The 27,280-nt window shown below is 40.9% G+C and overlaps 1 protein-coding gene across 1 annotated transcript; it reads left to right on the top strand.

The window, feature by feature from the left end:
- The first annotated feature begins 8,892 nt into the window (after nucleotides 1-8,892).
- vopp1b (VOPP1 WW domain binding protein b) lies at nucleotides 8,893-26,969 on the top strand. Its single transcript, XM_085173346.1, has 5 exons — nucleotides 8,893-9,125; nucleotides 15,991-16,049; nucleotides 18,927-19,004; nucleotides 21,278-21,411; nucleotides 26,060-26,969. Exons 1-5 carry the CDS (start codon nucleotides 9,075-9,077, stop codon nucleotides 26,263-26,265), a joined length of 528 nt encoding a protein of 175 aa, XP_085029472.1. The 5' UTR covers nucleotides 8,893-9,074; the 3' UTR covers nucleotides 26,266-26,969.
- The last annotated feature ends 311 nt before the right edge of the window (nucleotides 26,970-27,280 follow it).

Genomic DNA, 27,280 nt, shown 5'->3' with positions numbered 1-27,280 from the left:
CACAAGATGGAAGCAGAAGTCTCTATTTGACATGGTGCATATCTGTGGCAGATAAGATTAAAAACATATTTTTACCTGTAATGATAATCTCATTTTAATTGTATATATTTTTATATCACTACCAAATTTCATGAGCATGGGTTTTGTTTATAGTGGAATTGTCTTTATTTAAATGTAAAAATTCAAGGACAGTTCCACATAAACTAAAATACTAAAAATGCAAGCGTCACTTGCATTCCCCCTTAAATCTTTTTTTGTCTACTTCCTTTAGGGATCTAAATCATCTGCCGCCACCTCAGCCTATCCCCAGCATCCTCCTCTGTCACACCAACCCTCTGCGTGTCCTCCTTCACTGCATTCATGAATCTTTTACATTCATGGTGTTCCTCTTTTGCTCCTGCCTGGCAGCTCCATACTCATCTCCACCGTTCCTCATCTGCACATGTCCAAACCATCTCAGCCTTGCCTGCTCTGACACACTCCGACATATTTCTGATGGATTTGTTTCTAATCCCGTCCATCCCGGACACTCCCAGTAAAAATCTTTATACCTGCAGCTCAGCCTCACGTGTCACTATCATCGCATAATCCTTTCCTTTCACTCTTTCTGCCATCCCTTTGTCACATATCACCCCCATCTCCACCCACTCCACCCTGAACTCTGCATAACATCCATCCTTCTTCAGCTTCCAGATGTATAAAATGTTGGTTTTATAGTGTCACCAGTTCAGCAGCTCTATATGGTGTCTGACACGGAGCCGCTAATTAAAGCTGACACCAATTACCCTGCATCTCTCTCTCTCTCACACACACACACACACACACACACACACACACACACACACACACACACACACACAGTGTGTTCTCAGCTGGTCCCAGTGTTAGCAGGATGATGCTGAGCTCTAGTCAGCGTCTGTCTCCTTACAACGCTGCTGTTCGTTAGTAAATAGTGAATGCACTAGTCAAAGCACTTTTTCCTATAATCCTCATCCAGTTGCACACAAATGTGCTTTTTTCCCCACCTAAGCACCTTGTTTAACACTCCCAGACAAACATGCACCAGCAGATGCAGAGTTCTCCATCTTATCCAGTAACACTTTGACATGCACGGTGGAGAAGCTGAGGATCTAACCTTCAATCTGTCTGATTAGTAGATGATCCACTCTACTGACTGAGCTATAGCCACCCACAATGATACTGCATGGATCTTTAATGCAACACTGATTATTTTGTTGCCTGCGTTTGACTTAATGTTTGATTACAGTAGAGTTTCTCTCTACGGGTTGTTTTCTTCATTTACATAAAGCACTGAGTGATTTCTATTTGATAGCTGCATCCAGCAGGCTTCTCCATTTTCACTCCTGCTGACACCTCGGGTAGAGAAAATTGGGACATGGTCTCATAGTGTGTGTTTCAGACTTTTAAGGACATCCATGGAAGCTTATGGCACTACCCTACATGTTGAAAAACATGCTAAAGGGACAGGCTTAGTTAGCAAGCGCACACGTGAAGATGTGCAATTTACAGACAAATGCATTTGCCACAAGCTAGTGCGCTGCTAGTGCCAGACTTAAGCCCAGAGGAATGAGGAGGCTTGCATAGAAAGAGCATAAAATCTTTGCCAAACCAAATATGTAGATCATCAAAAGTGAGATTTCAGTTCAGTTCAGTTCTTTTTTATTTCAAACATATACATTCACCAACGTTTCATAAAATCATTCCATGCAGTTGTTTGAAAAGGAGTAGGCAGAAGTATATACTTATTTAGCCCCCTCAGGTTTACATCCTCATCATCTAAATTTGAACAACAAAAACGTTACAACGCCTTCAACTTAAAACATGACATCACAAAAAAATATTTTCTCATGTTCAACTAAAACTATATTTAGATTTGCTCATTTGCAGAAGAAAATAAATATCAGTTTGACTGCTGTCTTGGGTTAATTGCATTTTCTTCATTCTTATACTTATTTAAAATTTCTTTTTTGAGTTTTATTTTAAACTGGTTTATATCACTACTGACCTTTATTTCTTCTTCTAACTCATTCCAGAATTTAACTCCCGCTATTGAAACATCCTTTTCAATGTTGTTCTTACTCTTTGTAATTTTAAACTCCACTTCAGTATTTGCTACTTAGTGCTGAGTAAGAGACTAATAATGTATTAGAACTTCACTCAAGTGTGTAGCTCAGAGCAGGTAATGTTATTTATAAGATAATGAGAAATGCAAAAGGCACCAGATTCCTGAATCTCTTCCAACGCCTGCTCACAGTCTCCATGCCTGCAGCATCAGGTCAGCATTGCAGGAAAACTGATGGTGAACACACAAATGCATGTTTCTGTGGCAGATCATCTGTGGTTCTGAATGGTTTGTAAATCTTCCTCAAAAGTGTCACAGACCTTGTAAAAGTGGCCAGATGAAAAGGCTCGAATCTCTGGACACTATAAATGTGTCCTTTAGATGTCATTCTAAATTGAAAAGCAGCTAATAACAACAGTTATCAAATAAAAAGAGAACATAATGCTGCTTGGAGCAGTAGATGTGCCAAGATAATGTCTTGTACTGGAAATCTTGCATGGCAAAAAAATCTCAATTGCTAAATGTCTTTGATGTTACTGGATATTGGTGTTCTTTCTTACTGTTCTGTTGCTATGTATAAAAATGCTGTGCTGATTGCATTAGTACACAGACATCTACCCAAAGCTTTAAAGGCTCTTAACATGTGATAAACCATTGAACCTGTCTGTCCAATCATTTGATTGTCTTGGACATAGGATATAAAACATAATAAGTTAAAGAAAAAGAAAAAAAGGTAGTTAAAAATTCACTACTTGAGTAATTTGCACTGGACCTGCAAGAAAAACAAAGATTTGTGTGACATCAATCCTCACCTTTGAAGAGAGGGGCTGCAAATAAGTACAATTTTTTTTAAAAAAAAGTTATTTTTCTTTTGCTTACAAGTGACACTTTTATCAAACATAAGTCTCTCTGATAAGGCACGTAAAGTATCGAGCATCTAAATAAAGTAGTAAAAAGAGAGTCGGGCTGTTATCAGCAGTTATTTATATTTCTCCTGACAGCAAAAAGTTACATTCCCCAAGACTGAAGCACATAAATCAAAAAACAACGTGAAGGTTGTGACAAAGAGCCCAAATAATCTCAAGTGACAAAATCATCTTCAAGAGTGCAATCATCCGTAAACCCTCTACTGCTGCAACTGCCTGTCACGCCAGACTCATAAATCACTGTCACAGCCAAACGGAGATTATGGAGATATATGTTTACTTTAGTATCCCATAAATGCAGCGCTGTCTGTGTTTCATCTTATGCTTTTCTTTCCTTTCTCTTCCTCATTAGACGTATACATTACCATTGATTCTTTCTCTGCAGATCTCTGCTGTCTGAGCTGAATCTCATAATTCATTCTCTCTCGCTCTCTCTATCCTCCTCTATTTCCTCCTCTTTCTGTTTTGCATTTGTGCTCCTGTGGGATCCCTTATGGGGTTAACTATAACACTGGAGTGTTTACATCCTCTGAGTCCCAGTAATTACTGCATCACGGTGCAGTCATCTAATAGAAATGCCGGAAATGAAAGACAGAAGCAGATAAATCCGTGAGGAGATATCTCTGTCTGTCTCTGATCGTTTCGGCCCCAGAACTGATTTTCCTATTAGCACTACAACCCATTCAACCCATATCAGAGGCTAACAAAGCAGGGTTTCATCTTATCCAGGTAACTTTGAGGTTAGCCTTGGGTTTTCTGCATTACAAAAGTGGTTCACTTCTTAATCAGGAATCTAACCTGCTCCAGAACACATTAAATTCATAGATTACAGATGGACAGGTATGAAATCACCACCCACTGTCCAGTCAATTCTCCAACTGGAAGACTCCCTGTAGAGGTCTTCAGTTCCTGGAAGTCCTGGAAGAAATAAATATAGATTCTTAGACACAACTTTATTCCTTGATTTTTTTTTTCTTTTAGGCAGAAGAAGATTCTGCAGTTGAGAGAATGAAGACTAAAACTGTCGGCAGCAGGTTGTTTTCCAAGTTTCTGTTTAAAATCAGCTGGAAGCTCCTGTGAATAAATCCATCTTCCTTTACTCAGGAGCTCAGACACCTCTAAGAACTTTTACCACTGCAACATCGGTATCACTGGATCAGAATTCACCTTAACTCCACTGCACACCAGACCCAGCTTGTCTCAAAGTCTTGGCCCAGACGTTGAACCTGTGTTAAAATGTGGGTCACGTGTGCAGTGACTTCTAAGTTGCCAAGAGCGATACAATGAAGAGTTTTGCAGACGATTAGGTTGCCAACGTGGAGCAGTGTTCACCCTCTTTGGCCTATTAGAGTGTCCCCAGTATGAAACATGGTGTCAAAGCTTAGAAATACAGACCAACAGCAAAGGACAGAAACAAGTGCAGTCAAAATCAGAAATGGCAGCTCAAGCCACCAACACATTCAGTTACTATTACTATTAAATCCATAGGCCGTTAAGCTTAATCAGTCAGTCAGCAAGAAAAGAACATCCAAGACCTTCTACCCTGTTGCAACAAAGATGGCCACTACCTCAGTCAATGCACCAGCTTAAGGTATTCAATAGGGATCAGATTGCCGAGTCACCAAGCAACCCAGTGCAGACTGAAGAAGCCATGCAGTATCTGCAAGGTCCATCACCTTCACATCTTACATGAGGAAAACTCATACAAATTCCAAAGGTGTCTAGAACATATCTGGACAAGCCCACAGATTACAAACGAGTCCTCCTTAAGATACTCAGAGTCTTGCTCCACAACTAAAGTACACATCTATCAGCATGATGAGCTTACCATGCTCCTCTCCAATGCTACACTGACACTTGGTATCTAAGGTGCAGAAAACAGCTTGGCCTTAAGAATGAGCCGCCAAGATGTCCAAACTATTAGCAGCCCGTCGCTATTGTTCCAGATATCTCCTGCAGCCAAGTCTCATAAGACCTTCCAGACACTTTCAGCTAAATTCCTTGGCCTGAATGACCGTTCCTATCCGGCTGCCATTCTGACAAAATATAAGCACCTCAAAGATCTTCCCTTACAGTCTTTGGAACATTTCCATCCTTTGTTGGTGCTGATCAAAGCCATGTTATAAAACCTATTGCACCAGTAATTCTTGAGCCACCAGCATGTCCGGCTGCCACGAAGATTTACATTGGATGAACCAACTCGGCTTGTCCTGCCTGGCAGAGCTAGAACTGAAACAAATTGTGGAAAAATTATGGCAGCCTGATTTTTTACCTTCCTTATATACTGTGAGAACAAGTAACCAGAACTAGAGAGGATCAGGAAGCCATCAACCTTCTGGAGGCCAAGACGAGCAGGATAGAGGTCAGTATTATCCTTCGCTACACCAGTACTGCACAAGGAGGGCTTTTTCTGCTTCCAGGCCTCTGAAGAATCTGTGCCTTGGAAACATGGAAACACATCTTGCAAAGTATCTTGATAACTCAAAAACCTGTTTTATTTGTTGTTATCTATCTTCCACCTGGAACTAGTTCAGAGTTTCTATCAGATTTCTCAGGCTTTTATGTGATTTTGTGCCGAGATCAGGAAAAAGAATTATTGTTTGTGATTAACATCCATGTAGACACTGAAAATGACAGCCTCAACATTTACCAGCTACCTGAATTACTTGACTCCCTCGTATATCTCTAAAACGTGCACCTTAAAGCAGATAAGTCATAAGCTGGAGAGGACATGGTGTCTCACAAATCTAGTAGATCTGCATTGAATTTTTTTTACTGGAATAGTTTGTTGCTTTATAATAAAAAGCCCTCCATAAATCTGGTATATCTAACCATTAATCAGTGACTGAAAAAAATAAGAACAACCCCAGGTTTCTTTTATGCTCCTCTTGTTGCACCACAGGAACAGTGAAAGAGGTTTATCCTGTGGCTAGAGTAGCTCCTGGTGTGTATTAGGGGTGGGTTTGATAATCGATTTATCGATTAAAATTGATTCTGGCTTGGATAACGTAAAATCGATTCATTAAAATCCTGAATCGATTTTTTAATATAAATTTATTTTGACCGAAATGCCAGAATCTCAGGTGAAATCTCACAAAATTTCAACAACCACCAAACAGCTAAAACAGTGAATGAGAGCAGGAACACAGATTCTGCACATAAATGTAAACACAAAGCTCGGACCCGCTGACGGATCAGAATCAGTGAGATGTCGCCTTTCTCACCCGACGGCACCAACACGGTCGGGGCTGAAAGCCGACAGCTCGCTGATTCTGATGTTTCGGTGGGTCCGCATTTTGTGTTCACGCCCTTTTTGTGCTGATTCTAAAGCTGTTAGTTTGATCTTTCTCCAAACAATATTGACTGAACCAGCAGCAAAAGAAGATCCAAACTACGCTTCACATAAACATCGTCATGAATTCACTCTGACTTTTGCTGTTTTGCTTCCACCACACGTCATGCACAGCTCTCTCTCTCTCTCTGTACTTCAAGAACAGTTTCCTGTCTAAAAATCTGTTTTCTGCATTATTTGCTTGCTTGTTACGCACAAGTCTACCGTTGTTTTCAGGCTGTCAGCCGCTGTTTTTTCCTTTTACTTACTTCCGAAAAGAAAACCTAATTTCTGCCGTTCAATACTGAACAAATTGAAACTTTTTAAAATTATGCAAAATGCAAAACGCTCAACTGTGTCTCTAATAAAACTAACTTCAGAGGTGATGTGTTGATTAATGGTTTTCTTTCGTTTTTGATCTATTGCAGAATATTTTTATAAAATCTGATACCAGGAAAATCACCTTCATGTGTTTCTGTGTTTTATCTTCAGCTACTTTGACACAAAGGCCTCTGCTGTGACGCTCACACCTTTGATAAAGTCTTGCGAGTGTCAGCTTCCTTTTTATAGATACAAAAATATGTAAATGTGCTGATCTGAATTATAATATTTCTGACTGTCTGAGGCTAAATTTCCCAGATACAAATCGAATTGAATCGCATTGTGGATTGAATTGTTTCGGGACCTTGTGAATCGGAATCGAATCAATTCTAGAAATCAGTGACGATACCCAGTTCTAGTGTGTATATCTCAAAAGATGACAATGCTGGAAGGCTACAGCCAGAAGAAAGAGATTCAAGGCTGGACCAGGCAGTAACAACCAGTGTTGGGGAGTAACAGAATACATGTACGCCATTACCTATTTAAAATACAAAATATGAGTAACTGTATTCCGTTACAGTTACCATTTATAAAGGTGGTATTTAGAATACAGTTACTTTGTTGAAATAAATGGATTACACGGAGGTACTTTCCTGTTTCATATTGTCGCGGGTCAGGACTGTTTGGGTTTTGTTTGACAGCTACGTTCTGTTGTTCCAGCGGCAGCGTTACGGTTGCCATGGTTACAGGGTGACGCTCTCTCTGCGTGTTTCCTGGGTGAGAGAGCGCCTTTTTGTTGTTGTGCTAAGCTAATAGGCAGAATGCTACAGGCATTTCACAAGTTCCTGTGAGCCACTGAAGCTAATGCAGGTAAAAGACACTTCTACATAGACTTTATTTTTTTAAAATGAGAAGCATGCCTGTGCTCTGACCTTGTTAGGAATTCTGGTACCACTGAAGTTTGCCTTCAAGTAAGAAAAAATCTTGACTTCACAATGAACCGCAGCGGTATATTAGATGTCTCAGAATACCTTTTGTTACATTGTTTACAGACAAGTTTTTCTGTGGGACTGAAACTTCACTGATTGATGATCGCTCTCTTATAGCCAGAGCAGATCTTTACTGAGTTACGTTAGAGTACCTGTTTCATATTTAAATCAGAAATGCAGGGTAACTTTCCAAGTCTTTTTTGAATGTTGAAGTTTAATCAGTTAAGGGAAACATGTAATAAGAAATAAGCAATCTATATGTTGGTCAACTATTAGTGAGGTATTTCAGTATAATTTTGAAAAAATTAGCAATTTTGAATACAGATGCAGATTGTGGGGGACAAAAAAAGCCACTGTGGATGGATCCAAAATCAGATCCTGATGGAAATGAACTGAATAGGACCTGATCTGATCGGAGTCTTTTTAACCCTGTCCCACTGTACAAGTGTGACCAGTAAATTTACAGCTTTGCTTTTATGCTCAGCTTTCTCCTCACTACAACAGATCAGTACAGTATTTACATGACCGTGGACACCATCCCAGTCCAGCTGTCAATCTCATGTTCCATTCAACCCATACTAATAAACGCCACTTGAACTTCTCCACCTGGGCCAGTAACATCCCTAACCCGGAGTCGCACCCACCCTTTTCTGAAAATCAAATAGATCCCAGAATAGAACCCTGTGAGACGCCTTTAGTTAGCTCAGGAGAAGATGTCGATCCTCCGTGTAATAACTTCTGGAAGACAGGCTTTGTTTTTCATCATGACAGTGATCCTAAACACACTGCCGGTGGAGTGAAAGACACACAACTGAACACCATCATTCATGCACTGCCCTAATCATCGTGTAAGAAGTGTGGGATCATCTCGACAGAGAACAGAAAACAAGACAGCTCCAAAGAACTGTTCTTCAAGAAGCCTGGAGAACTGTTCCTGCTTAAAGAAATCACCAGAAAGCTTGCTCAAGACAGTTGTTTGTTTGATGTATATTTGCGGATGTTTTACTGCATCTATTAGAAAGAAATGAAGGTGACTCGAAGCTTTTGCACTGTACTGTACATGTGTTGGATATGAAGTCATAGCTATTGTTCTAATATTCTCCGGGGAAGTGTAATGTCCTATGAAATGAGGAAACTGTGTGTGCGTGTGTTTGTAAGGCAGAGTAGGGGGTGGGGGGCTGGGAAAGGGGCGTGGAATAAACCAACATCACAGGCTAATGCAGCTTCCCATCATGCCATTTAATCTCCGTTTTTGGTCTGTTTGACCGTCGCCCGGTTTGCCTTCATCTGTCCTGTCAAACCGACCGGATCTGCTGTCTGTGTCCGCCAGCGGGATGAAACCGACATAGTGATAACGGAGCATCCCCCCCGCGTCCTCCTGTCCACGAGCGGAGCTTCGCTCCCACTCTCCTACCGACGGAGATATGAGACATCCACTGCTCGATGCAGCCCTGACATTGTGGCTATTTGTAGAGGTGAGGTGTCCTCCGGTGTTGCTGTGGTATTAATAGCGCTGTGACGGGCAGGCGCGGGTTCTGCGTGACGCCGCTGGCCGTACCTTTATAAGGCTTTCGTCTTGTTGCTGTGCCGGGGCTGACTGTGATGTAGTTCCGATACGTTAGTGCCGACAGATCCGACCTAACAGAAGCCGGCATGCCCGGCTCAGTGCGAAAGGACCTCCGCTGTACGTGCGGCACTCTTTGTCAACTTCATGAACGTCACAACGAGAGACGCTCGAATATCTGCAAAAGCTCAACGTTAAGCTGGGATATAGCAACAAAATCAGAAATGTGGAAAAATGCAAAGCTGGTGGGATTGTGTTCGTGCAGAATAAACAGTGTGGAACAGTAATATGGCTTTTACCCCCACATGTGCACATCGGATTGTTTGAGTGGGTGAGCTACCTGTGATTCTGCCATCCTTTGTCTTTGTGCTCAGACCCCCATAACTCCTCAGTAGGTTACTGGGCCTGTAGGACACACGGCAGCAGTCTGAATCAGTGTGCAGCAGTCATATTCACATTTCTTTTTTGTAGTGTTGGTCTTTTCCTCTGATGTACCCTTCTGCACTTGTTGGGGATATAAGGATCATTTAAAAAAGGTGAAAACGAGCTCCAGTTTAATTTTACAGCCTCTAAATGTAGCTCCCTCTTTCTATCAGCCGTGCACTGCTGACACTCCTGTCTATTCATGTAATATTAACCCTCATCATTACTATTTTATTTCATTCAGCAGATGTAGTGAGCACATTCATTTTGAATTCAAGCAGGCTGCCTAGAGGGAGTCAAGCCCTCAGACCTTGTGCTGCTACTGCAGTGTCCGCTTTGAGGACGGGTCCTGACAGCTTAGATATTTAGTGTCACTTATAACAGCGTTGACTCACAGAAAGCACGCTTTAGACCCTGGGACATGCTTCTTCAGGGAGTAATAATAATCCTACAAACAGTGGTGCTGTTTAGTTTTCTTCACTTATGCGCAAATTGATAGCAGAGCTGTAACATTTTGGTTTTTACGAAATCCCTGAAAATGGAAACAAGCAAGCTAACTTCCTGCTAATTTCTAAGTCAGTAAAACGTCTTTTTCATGGCTGCACGGATCATTAAGAAGAAGAAATTGGGCTGTTTTTAGCTCCCAGTGATGCCAGTGTTTGATTGACATTGGGAACCGGAAATGGCAGCATTGGGAAATATTTATAAAATAAATATTAGACAGTGGTAAGCTATATTTCTTAAAAGTACTGTTTAGTGGGTTTGAAGCACTGTTTTGCAACAGAGGCAGCAACTAATGAATCCTGTTATCTTATCGGCTTTCTGTTAGATGAAAGCAGGTCAGGAGGAGTCACTGTTTCACTGTTTGCTGGGCCTGAAAACACTAGTAAAACACAGACTCACACAGTGTGAGACTCACACTTTGACACTGTGTAAATTCACCTGAAGACATATTAAAATGTCCTTAAAGCAGAAACTAATTAATTCTCTCATTGTGGCCTGTGGGGCCTCACTCATGTGCTCTCTGTTGGATGGTAGCTACTGATATGTGCACACCAGATGACAACAGTTAAACCAGGCTCTGCTTCAGGGTTTTTTGCATGATCGGTGCTTGTAGGGGGTTTAAACTTTCTGTATGAGCTATGAAGCCTGCAATAAATTATATTTACCATTATCAGGGACTGTTGATTAACATTATAGTGGTGCTTTGGCAGTCAAACCAGTTCTAACTGGTTCTTTATTATGACATTTTAATTTTTTTTACTTTAATAGAATGGTAAATGGCCTGTATTTGTACAGCGCTTTACTAGACTCTAAGGACCCCAAAGCACTTTACACATTCAGTCATCCACCCATTCACACACTGGTGATGGCAGCTACATTGTAGCCACAGCCACCCTGGGGCGCACTGACAGAGGCGAGGCTGCCGGACACTGGCGCCACCGGGCCCTCTGACCACCACCAGTAGGCAACAGGTGAAGTGTCTTGCCCAAGGACACAACGACCGAGACTGTCCAAGCCGGGGCTCGAACCGGCAACCTTCTGATTACAAGACGAACGCCCAACTCTTGAGCCACGATTGCCCAGAAAGGCCAGAGTGAAGGGTGTGACGTACAGAATATGTTCCAGGGCAGACTCAAACCCAGCCTGTTCAACCAGGTGAACTATAAGCACCTGGAGGCGACTGCTGTTTTGATTTGGTGCTATATAAATAAAATTGAAGTGAATTATAGCAGTGCCAGTACCAAACTGATTTTAATGTGCCTTTTACTGACTATATCAAGATTAACAAATGGTCAGATTAAAGCTGATTAGTGGCAAACGGTCTTGTTTAGTTGACCCATCAGAGGCTTGTTCAAGCAAATTAACTGCTCAGTTTTCCTGTCTAGTTGTCATATATTGCCTTAAGTTTCCAAGAGGACATTTACTTACTGACAATGGAAAACATGTCTTCAGAAATGTGATTGTGATTGAAGCAATCGTCAAATCATGGCTACACTTAACATTTCTAGAGGGGCATTGCATAGTACTCGGTCCAGTTCCCACTTTGTGTTCCCGTTTTATTCTTGACACCAAATGTGAGGACACCATCCAACAATGCAATGGGCTATGTGACATTTCCTCCATCTCTGAGCTGACTCCATCATGGGCAAAGACCCCATTCTTCCTAAACATGCTCCATCTTCTGGTCTGCATATTTGTGGAGAAAGATTCATTATTTCAGTGCACGCCCTTTCATGGAAGTACTTGAAGTCTGGCAAAGCTCAAATTTCTGACTTTACAGTAAGCTCTCTCTATGTAAATGAATTACAGTAATTGCCAGTTTAGAATCACTAATGAATTTAGTTTAGAAACCAAGACAGGAAGAGAAGCCTCAGTGTACACACAGGCAGGCCTCAGCTAACCAAGTGATCCAGCCCGAGAACCCTCTAACTCTGAAGTGAGTGTTCGAGCCTCTACACCGTGGTGTCAGTGTAGCACAAATGTTAAGTTGGCATTAAAACGGCAGCAAACCAAATGCTGAGTTAATTAAAAACACAGAGCTTCTGTCCTATGACTGAGGTTTTCAATAATATCACTTTTGATAGTGGCCTCAGGGTAATTATAAAGAGGTTGGTATTTTGTATGGTTCATCTGGCTTAAAACCTTTGGGATGATACTCAGAGACAATAGAGCAATAGAATAGAAGCTGTTGTGTTGTTAAATGCTAACAGGGTGGGGTTTGGGGGCATATTCTTAAATCTGAAAGCTCACTTTGAATGTTGTTTTTTCTATTAAAATTAATATATTATGGGTTTCCAGTATTATTACACATTTGTTGTATTTGTTGTCTCATCAGGTTGGTAGTTACTGACTGTGTAACGTGGAAGTTCTGTGTGTTCATCTGCCACCCTTTGATTGATATTGCTGTGATTTGCTTGCAGTAGAATAATCTGTCCACAGATCTTCAAATTATTATTACTGTTACTGTGGTGCCATCAGGTAAACAGCTGGTTAGATACAGCGCCTTCTTCACACATCTGGAATCTGTCGATGCAGCAAAAACATCCCTGAGACGATCAGCTTTTTAAGAACTACAGCAGCAGGGTAATAATAAGTAAAAGCCTGGTCATCACTTTTTTTCTTTTCATACTCCTGTAGTTAAGCTCAGTATTACCTAATGGATTAAAAACTTCATGCATTGAGTTGAGTTTGTTTTGTGGATTGCTGGGAAAACCTCGAGCTCCAAATAGACTATATTAGTCTATGTAGAGTATTTGGACCTGTTTCCTCATGTTGCCCTTGTAAACCATCAACAATATTGCAAGTTGTACAAATAATTGTAGAAACTAACATACTGTAATTTCTTGCCAAACTCAAAAGTTTATGGATGCAAAAGTTCTCCATATTCCCATTATGGCTCATAGCTTAACGTCTTTGGCCATGTGTTTACTCATACCTCAGTTTTATTTGGTGGGGCGACATAAGCATCGTCTTTAACAAAAAACTGACAATTCTGTTTGTGTGTCCATATCTCTGCCTATCCTGGAGCATCTCTACACCATCTAGTTTTTCAATCAATAGGCAAATTTCCAAGTTTGTATCAGAAAGAGACCACGTGTTGATCAGAAAAGGATGTATCTGTGGCTATAATAACAATATGAAGGCGCTGCCACTCAGTTGTGTGACACATGGTAATTTCATCTTTCTTCTATATTCAGGAAATGCTTAGAAACTAATTGTGACCTCTATTGTTGTATGATGGTCAGATTTTAATGGGCTTCACGGCCTTTATTGACATAAACATGAAGAAGAAGTTAAACAGGTGTTAGGTATGAGCAATTGTTGGGATTTGGGAACAACCAAATGGGTGGTACCAGGTTCTGCAAATATCAACTTTGAACTGGCACAGTTAAGGAAACACCCGTGGGGTCAATACTGTTGATTGATGTAATAGGACTGCAACCAGATCCTAGACTTAATGTTCTGATTGTTGCTAGTTGTTCACAATAAACTAACAAAGTAATTCAACCCCAGGTTTGCTAACCTGGCACTTTTAGGCACACTTTAATAGTAGTTAGTTGGAGCCCCCTTTTTATCTTTAGAATTGGCTTCATAGCATAGATTTAAAAAGATTCCTCTGAGATTTTACTTTATATGACATGATAACATCACTCAGTTGCTCCAAATTGGTTGGATGCATTGGAACAGTTCAACTGGTGTACCTAATAAAGTGGTTAGTGAGTGTAGAAATGATTGCTCCTTATAGTTTTGGGTATATGATGGAGATGAGTGCAAAGAGCTTAGTACAGACTAAAGCAATAAAAGTCCTCAAGTGTGTCATGTGGTGAATGATACGTGGACCCCAATGTGAAGTGGTGCTGGAAAAGGTGAAGTTTGAAATGCTCTTTTTCTTTAAACACATTTCACATGGAAACCATCTCAGCTTTAATCTTCCTGGTTCCCTGACTTCATCGGACTTCAGTATCTCGTGTCCTTGTGGAGTTTTCTGCTTTCCCATGTGCTCTGAATAAATGCTTTGGCTGGCTGACAAGCATGACTTAGTATCCTGTGTATATACACTGACTGCCGTAAATACAGGAAAAGTTGTGCAGAGTAATCTAGAAATTTAGGTTTATCAAAACCTAGTAAAAGGTCTGGTTCCACAAAGAAGTCTGGGTCTGGACCATGACCTAGGACATAGAGGATTAGAAGAGATGGAACAAAATATTAGATTTAATTAAAGAGTTGAAAAACTGAAGACAAGTATGACCATTGCAACAACATTCATAAGCTCTCTGTGGCTATTTTCATATCAGTACTGGAAGAAAGTTTTTCTTGCTTTATGTCTTATTAGGAAATTTTTGCAAAACAGTCCGAGTGAGCAAAATTCAAATGAGGTTGATGGCTCTGTGTTGGAGCAAAGTGGTGTTCTCGGATGTCCGACTGTTGCAGAGCTCTTCCCTTCCTGACCATTCCGAACACTTTCGCTGCTTCTAAAAGCTTTCAGTGCAGCATACAACCATTTGAACTATTCATCCCTCTCGGCGTCCTCAATCCAGAAGCCATCTGAGCTGCTTTTAAAGCAAGAAAACACATCCTCTGGTTGCGTAATGGTCATTTTTGTCCTGTGGGAGCACAGAGGGACTCTTTTCTCCACTGTCAGCTTTTCCAACCAGCTCTAATTAGAGAAAGACAATGAACAGAGCTGGATTGTATTCATGGCTGGCAGAGGGTTGAAGACAGGATGAGAATTAGGTCCAAATACAAGTGAATAGATGGTAACAAGGTTAAAAATTGTGAAATTGAGCATTTCCTTTTCCAGCAATATCTTAAATACACTTTCAGATTGATAATGTCAGAAATTGTACTGTAGTTTTCTCCTGTTTCTTCCAATGTACAGGATATAACAGTGGAATAGTTCTGTTATTTCACACTCATATCCCTCATGCCAGAGGTGACTGACATTGCTTACTGAGTCATAAAGGCTTATGTTGTCTAGATGAATGTGAGATAAGAGTTTTATTTATATAACACCAAATCACAACAACAATTGCCTCAAGGTGCTTTATATTGTAAGGTAAGAACCATACAATGAAACAGAGAATACAGACAAAAACAATCATCCTATGAGCAAGCATTTTGGCGACAGTGGGAAGGAAAAAATCCCTTTTAACAGGTCCGACCGATCTCAGCCATACGGTACGTTGCCACCCGCCCCTCCCAGTGAGCCAAGCTGGCGCCCGTGTTTCAGGCTTTTAGTCACAGTGAAAATGTCTCTGCATCTTTCATCCACAACGTGTACACACTGAGTGACTTTCTTGTGGACTTAAGCTGTTTTCGAGAAGCAGTTTCCTGGACTCTATTTGAGGTTTTCTTTGGAAGTGATACGCAAAGGCTAAAGATATTTTTAAAACCCTCCGAGGCTCTCTCTTTCCAGTGCAATTTAAAATGGTTTTATTCTCATGGGAAGAGCAGGAAATGAGTCCATGAACACACTGGATCTTTTCTAGGGGTAAGAAACTTTACCCTAGCATGAGAGTGTCACCAGTCAGTGAATCTGTACACTAGAACCCATTTTACAGTAAATGGAGTTTATTATAAATCATTTTATTACCTTTTATTTTTTATGTTACTAAGCCCTCATTTGTCAGCTATTGGCTGGAATGTCCCAGCTACAAACTTCTTTGTACTGCTCAGGCAACATTAATTACCCCCCTGCTCGACACCACACATAATACACTCCCGATCAAACGTTTAAGACCATTTGAAAAATTGAGAACCCAGCAAGAGCTGCTGCTGCTAACTGAGCTTCATTTTGTGAGTTGGAAAGAGTTGCAAGTTTTTAATCATCACCTTTTTCTCTTTTACAGTGTGTAGAGGCGAAAAAGTACTGCTGGTATTTCGAAGGTGGATACCCTATCTACTTCATGTAAGTTTTTAAACCCTTGGATGTCCACTGTGGTCACTAACCATCCTTTTCATGTGTAAACGTTTTGTAGGTCTGAGATGTTTGTAAAAGAATGAGAATAAAACATGTTAGTAGATTAAATGTGTTGCCCTAAAATGAGTTTCTCATGCATTACTGCTTTTATAATAAAAAATGAAAATGACTTTGGGAGAATATTTGACAATTAGGACTTCAAAACGAAAACTCCACTTTTACATCACAAGTCATGGCGTGCATGGAGACGCATGAGGCAGAGGCGTGGCATGTGGTGACTAGTTCTTGCTGATGTTCTAAAAACTGTGGAAATCCAAGCGATTGGACTATTCAGCAGAGAAGCAGTAACGGCTGCAGCGGCTGTGCATGCAGCCTGAGCACCTCGCTGCAGTTTTGCAATCATTTATTACCTGGGCTGTTCACCCCATTAATTTCTGCTCATTGAATGCTATCTTATTATGTTTAATGATGTACTGTCATCGTTTAACAGCCACTAATTTCTATACAGTGGGATTAATTGTAAATGAACTGCCTCTCTTAGACCGGCTCTGGCCTACAGATTTGATCCTAATGTTATGCTTCCTGTTCGCACCTCTTAAATCTTTGTGGAAACTGTAATATCCCTCAAACCTTAACAGAATGATAACTGACGTGTCAACAATAATAATAATAATTAGAATATTTTGATGTGATGGAATCAGTATTTTTGTACGTAGTGATGCTAAAACCCTTTTTTAGGTAAAATGTTTTGTGCCAGTGCATAGAGAGTATAAATAGAATAGAAGAATAGAATAATCCTTTAATTGTCCCACAAGGGGGAAATTTGGTTGTAACAGCAGCCAAAAAGACAAATATACAAACAAACAGGACACAGAACAGAAACATACACAATTTTTCTTACATATTTACATTAAGAAATATTATGCTAATATTATGCTACCTACACACAAGGAGTGTGACAGAAACTGGCATCAACTTTATCTGGTGTGATGCAAACACTGCTCGCTGCGTGCTTTGCAGCATCTGCAGACATTGATTAGCCTCCCAGCTCTAGCGCTGAAATGCTAGAAGGGCTAGGAATGGGAGATCCCAGCATGAGAAGTCATGCTGGTTTGTCCATAGTCATCTATCGCACACACACACATACGAACTGCAGACAACTTTTTTTTTCTTTTTTTCCAGCTGCATTAATTCCAGTTTCCTGCTGCTCTTCTCAGGCTGGTCAATCACAGTTGGCCTCTGTCCTGACTGTTCCCAGGCTGCTGTTGTCAGTTAAAGGGAAACTTCTTTAAATTTTGTTTACCAAGCAGAAATGGCAAAAATACACCTGGGTGTATTGCAAATTATAGTGGAAATGTCAGGGAACTGTAGCGAGACTCTCTGTACTGCAATTAAAAAGAAGTATGTTACTGTACATACAGACTAATGGAATTTACTGTGTGTGGAAGGACAGTTTTTCCTCAGCTCTGTAGTACACTGAGGTAAAAACTGTGTTTAACTGTCTTGCAGTTGAACAACTAAAATATCTGGCAGAGATGTTTTTTCTCTGGAGTTGTTCTGATGTCCTAATTACTGGAGACAATAAGCTCAAACACACAAGTTCAACACAAAACCATTACTATAAAAAGGAAGACATTCCATCCATCATCAACTTCCTTCTGTACTTGCAGAGCTTTTACCCTCGAAAGCAACTGCTTGGCTTCTAAGTCTGAATAAATAATTGATTTCAAAGAGGTGAAATCTGTCTGTAAGAGGAGACTTTTCTTTTTTGCTGACGGGCTCCACCAGTGTCAGACTGAAAACTATCGACTCCCTCACCTGTTGAGAAGAAAGAATGTGAGATGGCTAAATCGTATTTATCTTATAACTCGAGTTGTTGTTCATGACGCCAAAATACTGAAACGTGCTGTATCGGAGCGATCTCTTCTTCCTGTTAAAGTCACCAAGTTCTTGCTCATAGGAGGTCCTTGGATTGTTGGGGCATTCTCTGTATTATTGTCAGGTCTTTACCTAACGGTTGAGGCAACTGTTGTAGTAATCTGTTGCTATATAAAAAAAATTGACTGGAAGTTAATAATAAATTAAGAATGATATTTCCATCTGTAGTAATTTATATTTGATAGCATGGTTCTACCCTCTACCGAGGCCGTCAATTCAATTCAATTCAATTTTATTTATATAGTGCCAAATCACAACAAAAGTTGCCTCAAGGTGCTTCATAGATACAGAGAAAAACCCAACAATCATATGACCCCCTATGAGCAAGCACTTTGGCGACAGTTGGAAGGAAAAACTCCCTTTTAACAGGAAGAAACCTCCGGCAGAACCAGGCTCAGGGAGGGGCGGGGCCATCTGCTGCGACCGGTTGGGGCGAGAGAAGGAAGACAGGATAAAGACATGCTGTGGAAGAGAGACAGACAGTAAATGAAATGTAGACTTCTTCTTCTCACCCTTCCATGGAAAGCCAGAGTCTGGGAGAGCTGCAGTAAAATCCTGGAACAGATGACAGCAGATATATATCTGAGGTCAGATACAGCAAGAAAGAAAGAGGTGGGTTGCAAAGCAGCTTGCAGGTGCAGAAAAAAAGGAATGGGATAATGTTCTTAAACAATAATACAGTTGTACTCTCACTGTTGTTCAGTAGTCTTGGCCTAGTGCCAGGCACACTGGTTAAAGGTTTGTTTGTGGTCTGAAAGAAAATGGCTCAAACACTGTATATCTTCTATCATCTCCCAGTATTTTCTCTCTGTGACGCCTGCACCTCAACAGAAACTTCACTGCTCCCAAGTAGCTAAACAGTAAAACAATAACAGAGGCTAACTGCTCCATGCTGTTGCTGACTCATTGCCGTGTGGCTTGCTGCAGATGCCGTTCCTACGAGGACTGCTGTGGGACTCGCTGCTGTGTGCGAGCCCTGTCCATCCAAAGACTATGGTACTTCTGGTGAGTTACTGTGTGTTGGGTTCACTATGTGTGCACAGCTGTGAAAACGAGCAAAGACCAAACAAACAAATAACACAATCATAAACTTGTGCACATTTTTACCATTTTGTTTAGCAGGTGTAGCTACATTAAAGAGCTTTACCCTGTGGTTACACTGAATGTGCAGCATATGTGGACTGAGCTTTCTTTCAGTGGTGACTTCTGGCGCACACATTCGACATAGGGCTGACTGAATTACAGGCAAAACAAGAGGCTGTAATTTGTTTTTAGCATCATATTGTGTCCTCTGCTTTTATTGAGCATAGTGGGTAGAACTTCACACCGGGTTTGTGTCATTTACAGACTACAGTAGACTGTGTAGTTATTTAATTATCAAGCAAAATTCAGCAGGTACTCATCACTGTTAGAGAAAGTCTGTTTTTAACTTTTGCACATATAAACACCACTTATGTGTACAAATATACTGTATGCTGGTCTCATTCAGCAGCCATTTCAGTGGCTATTCTGTTAGCATAATGTTGCAGCAACTGCTTTGCAAAGATGTTTAGCTCCAGGGTTTTTGGAAATGAGAAAAGATCAAAGGTCTCGCTAAAAACTTTTTAAGAGAAAAAAATCATTTTTTAAATAAAAGATAAAAATAGCTTCCCGTTCTGAAATTTGACTTCTTAACATCCACCTGATTGCTGGCAAGCTGTTTAGACTTCCATCTGTTAACTCTACCCCTAAGTGATTGGTGGATGTTAAGAGACTTAACTAGATTTTTTTCCAGTGGCTAAAAAATTCTGGCTATTATAAAACAGCTCTTAGTTCATAGGATCAGTTTCCTCAGTTTCACTGACAAATTTATGGTGTTTTCTTATTAAATACAACATGATAATTGTTTACATTATGACCCCCTTAATGTCCACAGTGATAATAGTTACAGTTCCTAAATTCATGGCTCGAAAGAACCTAACACACAAGATGCCAAAATGCTGTTCTGGTTCAACAAACTTTTATTCATGAAAGTGTGATTACTTATAAAGAACGAACATAAGTAACAGAGTTGGGAGGCCCAGCAACAACAAAGCAAACAGAAAAAGGACCAGCCGCACTTTCCGGATCACTCTGTCGGGTGTGGAGTCCACTTTGAGGATCTCCTTAATCCCACTTCCATACCTTCTGTAATGGAAGCAGAGACTGGGGATGAGGGGGATGACTTGCCTGTCACTGGGGGTGAGGTCACTAATGTAGTTAAAAACTGCTTGGTGGCAGACTCCCCGGGGGGGAGGTGGTTCTCCCTTAGTTCCTTGAGGCTTTGGTAGTTGTGGCTTTATTTTGGCTGACAAGTCTCAGCACCTCTGGTTTGGCAGACTGGGCTGGTGCCCCCCCTTATTAGAAGGGGGGATGGAAGGTGTGCTCTATCTATAGGGGGAGTCACACTTCTCAGCCTCCCTGGTCTGTGCCAGGATACAGGAGAGGAGAGTCCATGAGTTAGTTGAATGTAGGAGTCAGGACTGTACCAGCTCAAGGATATTTGAGGGAGTTTTCCTAACCAGTCTGCCTGTGTTTTGTGGACTATCCTGTGGTGCTGAGGGAGTATGGGATGTCTGGGGTGTTGTTAAGAGAGTAGACCTCAAGGCCAACCTAGGAAGCTGTCACGGACTTGGGTCTTTTTTCCTTGTGCCTCTATGATTTTGGACCTTTAGTGGTTATTTAAACATTCTGTGTCTCCTAGCTTCCGGATATCTATTTGCTCTATTGTTGTGTCTCTATTGTTTGTTTGTTTTTTCATTATAGATTTCTGTTAGTGAAGTTATTGTTTCCTTTGTATTTCGGAGTTATTTTGTATCCCTGCATCAGCCTTTATTAAAGGACTTGTCTCCTGCTTAATCTTGTCTGCCTGTGGGAGTCTGTGAGTCTGCTCGTGGGTCCTAATCGCCACGATCAGCTAAATCACGACAGTAAACAACTCGATGTCCCCCCCGGATGAGCTGCAAGAGGTGGGTGGGGTGAAGGGAGTCTGGGTTTGTCTACTCAGACTCCAGCCTCCAACCCGAACTCGGACAAGCAGCAGAAAGTGAATAAATGGAAAGATGACCGACAACATATTCATAACATCAGAGATGTCTTTTAGAAACAGCAAATGTAACTTTCATGCTTATTAACATTTTTTGGTAGCAAAGTCATGTCAGTGTTGACATGCTAGCTGGATAGTTTGCCACATAATGTCATCATGCTGATTTTAGCCAGAACTCCTGTATTTACAGTGATATGTTTTGTTTTCTTCTCAGGGTGCTGCTGATGATGGGGGTGTTGTTCTGCTGTGGTGCAGGCTTCTTCATTCGCAGAAGGATGTACCCGTCTCCTTTGAGAGACGAGGCAGCCTTCAATGTCTCCTTCACTAGGCACCCTGTTACCACACCAGGTACAGTAGGCTGTGACAGGTGCACAGACAAGAGTGACAAACTAAGATGCAGTAAAACTTCATATTAAATAAAAAGAAAAATTAAAACGGTGTGAGATTTGTGTTTACCATGGAAAACCGTTGAGTTGAACAGTGTAAGAAAGTGAAGTCAGAAGAAGAAGACATGGTTGCATCAAACGTACTCCAAAGTACAAGGCCCACGTTTTGAGGACCAGCACACTTAACTCAAACATTCTGCATATGTTTCTTTTATTAAAGTTTGGCAGCCGTGTGGCTCTGTTTATGAAAGCGGTGGTGTGACTAACATGTACTTATGCTAACATGTAACTGTATTACTCTATGAGCTCTAAAGGCCATTGTAGATAAAGGCCACCTGGACTGCCGATGTATACTTTATAGTCCGATATGAGGGAAGTAGGGCTACCACAAACTATTATTTTGATAGTCGACTAGTCACCAATTATTTTTGCAATTAGTCGACTAATCTGGACGTAAAACATACAGCTTATTGCACCAGCATGCATCTGCTCTTATATAACTATCATTAGCTTATAGCTTTAAGTGTTTAAGGTATGTGCTAACTAAAAATAAAGACAAGATGATAGTTTATTAAATTTTAATGAAATTTGCAGATTGTTTCGGTGAAGTTTAATAAACTCCTTGTTATCTAAAATATAACAGGACACCAGAGTAAATTCTCGAGCATCTCACACTTCTGATAATCAACTGTCTTCTTGACATTTATTCAGCTGTGTAAAAAATATAACTTTAATCTCAGCCAAACCAATTTACTCAGGAACAAATAAAATACTAAAAAAAAAGCCAAACAATAACATTTTTAAGTTATCGAAGTGACTTATATATCATGTTTAACCCGAGTAGCGAAAGGGTTTGAAAACGATTTGCCGGGAGTCCGGTGTTCACACGGCTCTAGTGAGCCTAGCCCCCGGCTAGCTATCGAGCTAGTGGCTAACAGACGTCTCTGAAAACGTCGGAGCGCTTTTGAAAATATGTGGTGTCTTGATAAACTGAGCAGATATTTGAGGTTTACACAGCTACATTCTCGCCTGAAAATATGTTAAACGTTTATTTTGTGACCCAGAAAGAATAATAAGAGTAATATTAAAACTAACTAGCTGCCACCATTGTTGGAAACTGAGCTGGGCCGCGCTATGAATTCTGGGACAGAGCTACTTCTTCTTCTTCGGGGTTTAAAGGCAGCTGACATCCTTGTACATGCAGTGCTGCCATCTTCTGTTTCAGTCCGTTATTACACTCTTAAATCCTACTACGACTATTAAATCAGTCGTCGACGATTTTGATAGTCGACGTAATCGTGACTAGTCAACTAATCGTGGCAGCCCTAGAGGGAAGTGGATATGACAGGCACCCTAAGAACTGAATGTTTGCATAAGAGACAAACAGGCACAAACATGGTTTCTTTTTTAAAAGCTATTCAGACAGACATCACACAGTATGTTATTATTATTATTGTCATTATTAATAAAATAATAACAAGATATAGAGAAATTTATTTGTATGTGAAATATTTTAAAAATCAACAAAGTAAAGTAGAAATGAAATGTTAACACTGATGTGCTGCACAGTGGAGGAACGTTTCTGATCTCAGAATCACTCTGTTAGAAAACGTGCCGTAGGTGGTCAAGATTGTCCAAGCTAACAGTTTTGCCCTCCTCACCACTGTTTATAGCGAATCATCCTTCCTGATTGGTTCATTCAGTCTCTGGGTGCTGCCAGCTGTGATGCTAGACACGACAGCCACAAACAGACTGATAGAAAATCTCCAACATTTTACTGCACATGTTGAAGTACCTCAGCTTCCTTAGCAAATAGAGTCTGCTGATCTCCTTCTTGTATGCAGTCTGCGCTGGTCTTCCAGTGGGCGTCCAGGTACTTGTACTCACTCCTTCACCACATCGGCATGCTGTTCAAGGATAGATACTTGCTGGCTTGCTGGATGCATGCTAGCTGGCCTCTTACCCATCTCTACACATCTTTTTGGTCTCCTTTACATCAAAAGAAGATCAATCGCGTCCATCTTCTTCCGCTTATCCGGGACCGGGTCGAGGGGGCAGCAGCCTAAGCAGAGAAGTCCGGACCTCCCTCTCCCCAGCCACCTCCTCCAGCTTGTCCGGGGGAACACCAAGGCGTTCCCAGGCCAGCTGAGAGAGATAATCTCTCCAGCGTGTCCTGGGTCTGCTCCGGGGCCTCCTCCCGGTGGCACATGCCTGGAACACCTCACCTAGGAGGCGCCATGGAGGCATCCTTGTCAGATCCCCAAATCACCTCAACTGGCCCCTTTTGATGTGGAGGTGCAGCGGCTCTACTCTGAGCCCCTCCCGGATGGCCGAACTCCTCACCCTATCTCTAAGAGATCATGCTGTGATCGAAAGGAGATTTCTCCTGAAACACTCCATGAAATCACTGCAGAAACAAACCCTGGCGTGTCCCATTTATGTCCCCTAAACTTTTCTAACTCTGTTCATTATGCTCAACATTATGTCCTCCCAGCATCCTTTAGCTCAGACATGAGACTTTGGGTGAGAGCAGAGCAGCTGTTAAAACTCTGGTCATAATTTTACATGGATGGAATTTTAGTCAAGTCAAGCAGAAACTTAAGTGGAACATTCCAATAATAGCACAGCGTCAAACTCTCTGAAAAGGTGACCCGGAGGAGGACGTTTTTACTCGTTTTTCTCTCTGATGAACTCCAAAGTAAAGTCAGCATCTCAGCCTGTTTGTTCTAATCTTCTCTGACACCCTGTTTGTTTAAGGCTTTGGGTTGAAGGCAGAAAGATAAATAAGGAATCAGTGATGTAACTGTGGTAGTGAAGAAACGATCGATGGAGAGGATTTCTGCTCAGTGAGTAATAAAGTGGTATTCAGAGGTACTGGCAGTCTATCCTTACTGATTATCAGAGAGTTTTAGGAATAACAATAACACTGAAGATTTTTACTATAAACATGAGACCAGTTTATGTATTTGTACTAGAGATGGCACGATACCACTTTTTTATGTCCGATACCGATACCAATATCATAAATTTGGATATCTGCCGATACCGATATGAATCCGATATAGTGTGTTTTTTAATCAACAAAACGTTTTTTTTAATATCTTGCTGCATTTTGTATAAGTTTATACTCAAGTTTAAATAAATAACAACACTAAAGCTATTCTGTTATACCTGTATGTAAAAAATACACTGCGTCCAAAATATGTCATAGTTCAGCAACACTGATCAATCTAATAAAGTAAAAACCTGCTCCATCCTCCCTATTCTGGTATTTTAAAGAGTACTTAGAAGAAATTTTAAGCAACCTAACTAATAGGGTTGCAAACTCCCAGCAAAAAAAAAAAAAAAAAGGGAACCACCCTCCACCTCATGATGCTTAATCGATGTAATCAAATTTAATTTGATGCAGGGGGAAAATGCACAAAAATAAATTATTTTTCAAGAATAATTAAATAGATTCAACATCTTTCTTCAACAGAATTGCAGACTGCACAGATGGTATCTCCCCAAAGGAAAAAGTACTATAGCTTACTAGGGTATATTAGACTTAACAGTTACTATATACAGTAATGGACTTCTATATATTTTACACAAGATTAAAACTTTGGGTGTAAGAGTCAGATAATTATTTATTAAAAACTAGACATTTTAAATGAGAATAAGAAAGAAAAGTATGTCTTTGTGCCCCCTTTTCCCTGTTCATGCCCTATCGGCCCCCCTGGCTAAACTTTGCTAGATCCGCCCCTGCACAATTACCAGCCGTCAGCTGCGTAGAAAAAGATCCTGGTGTAGAAAGTAATATTAAATAAATTCTAACAACAGCTTATCAAGCTTAAACGTGCTGCTGTTGTTCAGCCGCTGGTTTCCTCTTTCTGGTGAGAAGTGGGCCAAAAACTAAGAAGAGAGACGGACTCGCGACAGAAAAGCCGATCAGCTGATCACTAATCAGTTTCATGATTGAAGTAGCAGCAGGAGAGAGAGAGAGAGAGAGAGAGGCAGTCGCTCCAGGTATGGTTGTTAAGCTTAACGTGGGAATGATTTACAAACATTCAGAGATGAACTTACACACTTGCTTTACTTCTCTCTGGGAAAACGTCCTCATAGATGAAATGCTGGTTTGCTAGCAAGGCTACAAATACACACAGCCGCTCTATCACGTGATGCACACTGCTGCTACGTGCTACGGTTATGAGCCGAGTTACCCCGCGTAGCAAGTTTTGTGAGGTGCTTTTTTGATATTTAATGGATCGGATTACATTTTTTATTTCTCGCCGATATCCGATCCAGTAATTTGGGTCAGTATCGGACCGATACCGATACGTAATATCGGATCGGTCCATCTCTAATTTGTACCTGTTATATTTTAGTTTTGATTTTTAACAAATTTTCAAGAATTTCAAAAGAAAAAAGTCACTTTCTTATCATGATTATGGGGCATAGATAGATGCACTGTGTTCTTTGATGGTAGAGCTCTACTGTTTATAGTAAATGTGTAAAAGGTTTTGAATATTTAACATATGAATACCAGAATGAATCAAATGCTGTCGTAACAGCCTATTTTTAAACTTGAGATTTTAAAGGAAAAGCATTTCTTTTCTCTTTTCCTGCAGTTTCCCAGCAGCCAGGGAGCATGCATGGCTTCGGGGTGAATGGATTGGCAGGAGGCGACCCAGGGGTTACCATGACACACCCGCCGTACCCGCCACAGCCTGGCTCCACCCACATGATGATGAGTTCCTATCCGCCACCTCCGTCGTACTGCAACCATCCTCCACCGTCCTACGAACAAATATTTAAAAACGGCGACAAGAAGTGACGTCTGCAAGGACTCGAGGATGAAACGAAATAAGGGAATGTGGCACTGAGGCTGAATCATCAGGATGTTTAGACACACAGGGACACGTGGACAGCGTTTTTTTTGATGTAAAAACTGGAAGACACACACTCTCCTCCCATGTGGAAAAGACTGAAAAAGCACAGTAACCAGTCACTCATTCACCATTTCCTTTCTAGCTCACACTACACATTCATCTGAGGCCTCCTTTTTCTGAATCCACATGTATGTACCAGCTTTCTGAACTGATAAGTGAGGATGGACGGAGTAAGTCAGAGATTCAGTATCTCGCTCAGAAAAAGAAACTGCCATGTGCATTCAACATTTCGATTTTTAAAGGTTCTTCTTCTATTAGGAAAACTGAAAATACTGACAGCGAGCTCCATAATTATAAAAAGGTCAGTTAGAAAATGCCCTCTGTAGCCAGCGTTTTAGTGCAACAGCTCTTTACATAACGATGAGATCACGATCCATTTTATGTTACGGATGTTTTTCCCAGTCGTGTAAAGACATAACGAGCAGGCAGTGGCTCATTTTCCTGAAAGCAGTGACAGTTTCGCCTCAACACAATTTATGTTCTCTTTTCATCAGCGTCAGTGCGAGGACAAACGAGAGGGCGTTTCACTTCTGAGTTTCACTGAGATGAGCTCTTTGGGTAAATGTGTGTGCCTGAGAGGCAGCACATGTGTAAGAACAGGAACACCTACTGTTGTTTTGGGAGCAGTGTTTGTGTACTCATTCAAAAAAGTCATGCATCACATCATTTGTCTACTCGCTACATTAATTTTGCATTACTCACCAACATGGCCTGTAGTACACCATTAAGTTAACATATATACCTTAGCCTGCAGTCCCACTGACACAAGAACACACAAGGTGTTTTTTTGTTGTGTTTGACTGCTCGTCTGTGCTTTTGTCGAAGTCAAAAGTCAAGCTTGGTTGGGGTCAGTATGCGTTCAGTTTTACATCATTCTGGGTTCTGTTGTTTTGACTACAT

Source organism: Neolamprologus multifasciatus, chromosome 9 (genome assembly GCF_963576455.1).
Source record: "Neolamprologus multifasciatus chromosome 9, fNeoMul1.2, whole genome shotgun sequence".
NCBI classification, from domain to species: domain Eukaryota; kingdom Metazoa; phylum Chordata; class Actinopteri; order Cichliformes; family Cichlidae; genus Neolamprologus; species Neolamprologus multifasciatus.
This window is presented reverse-complemented; position numbering and strand designations above follow the sequence as displayed.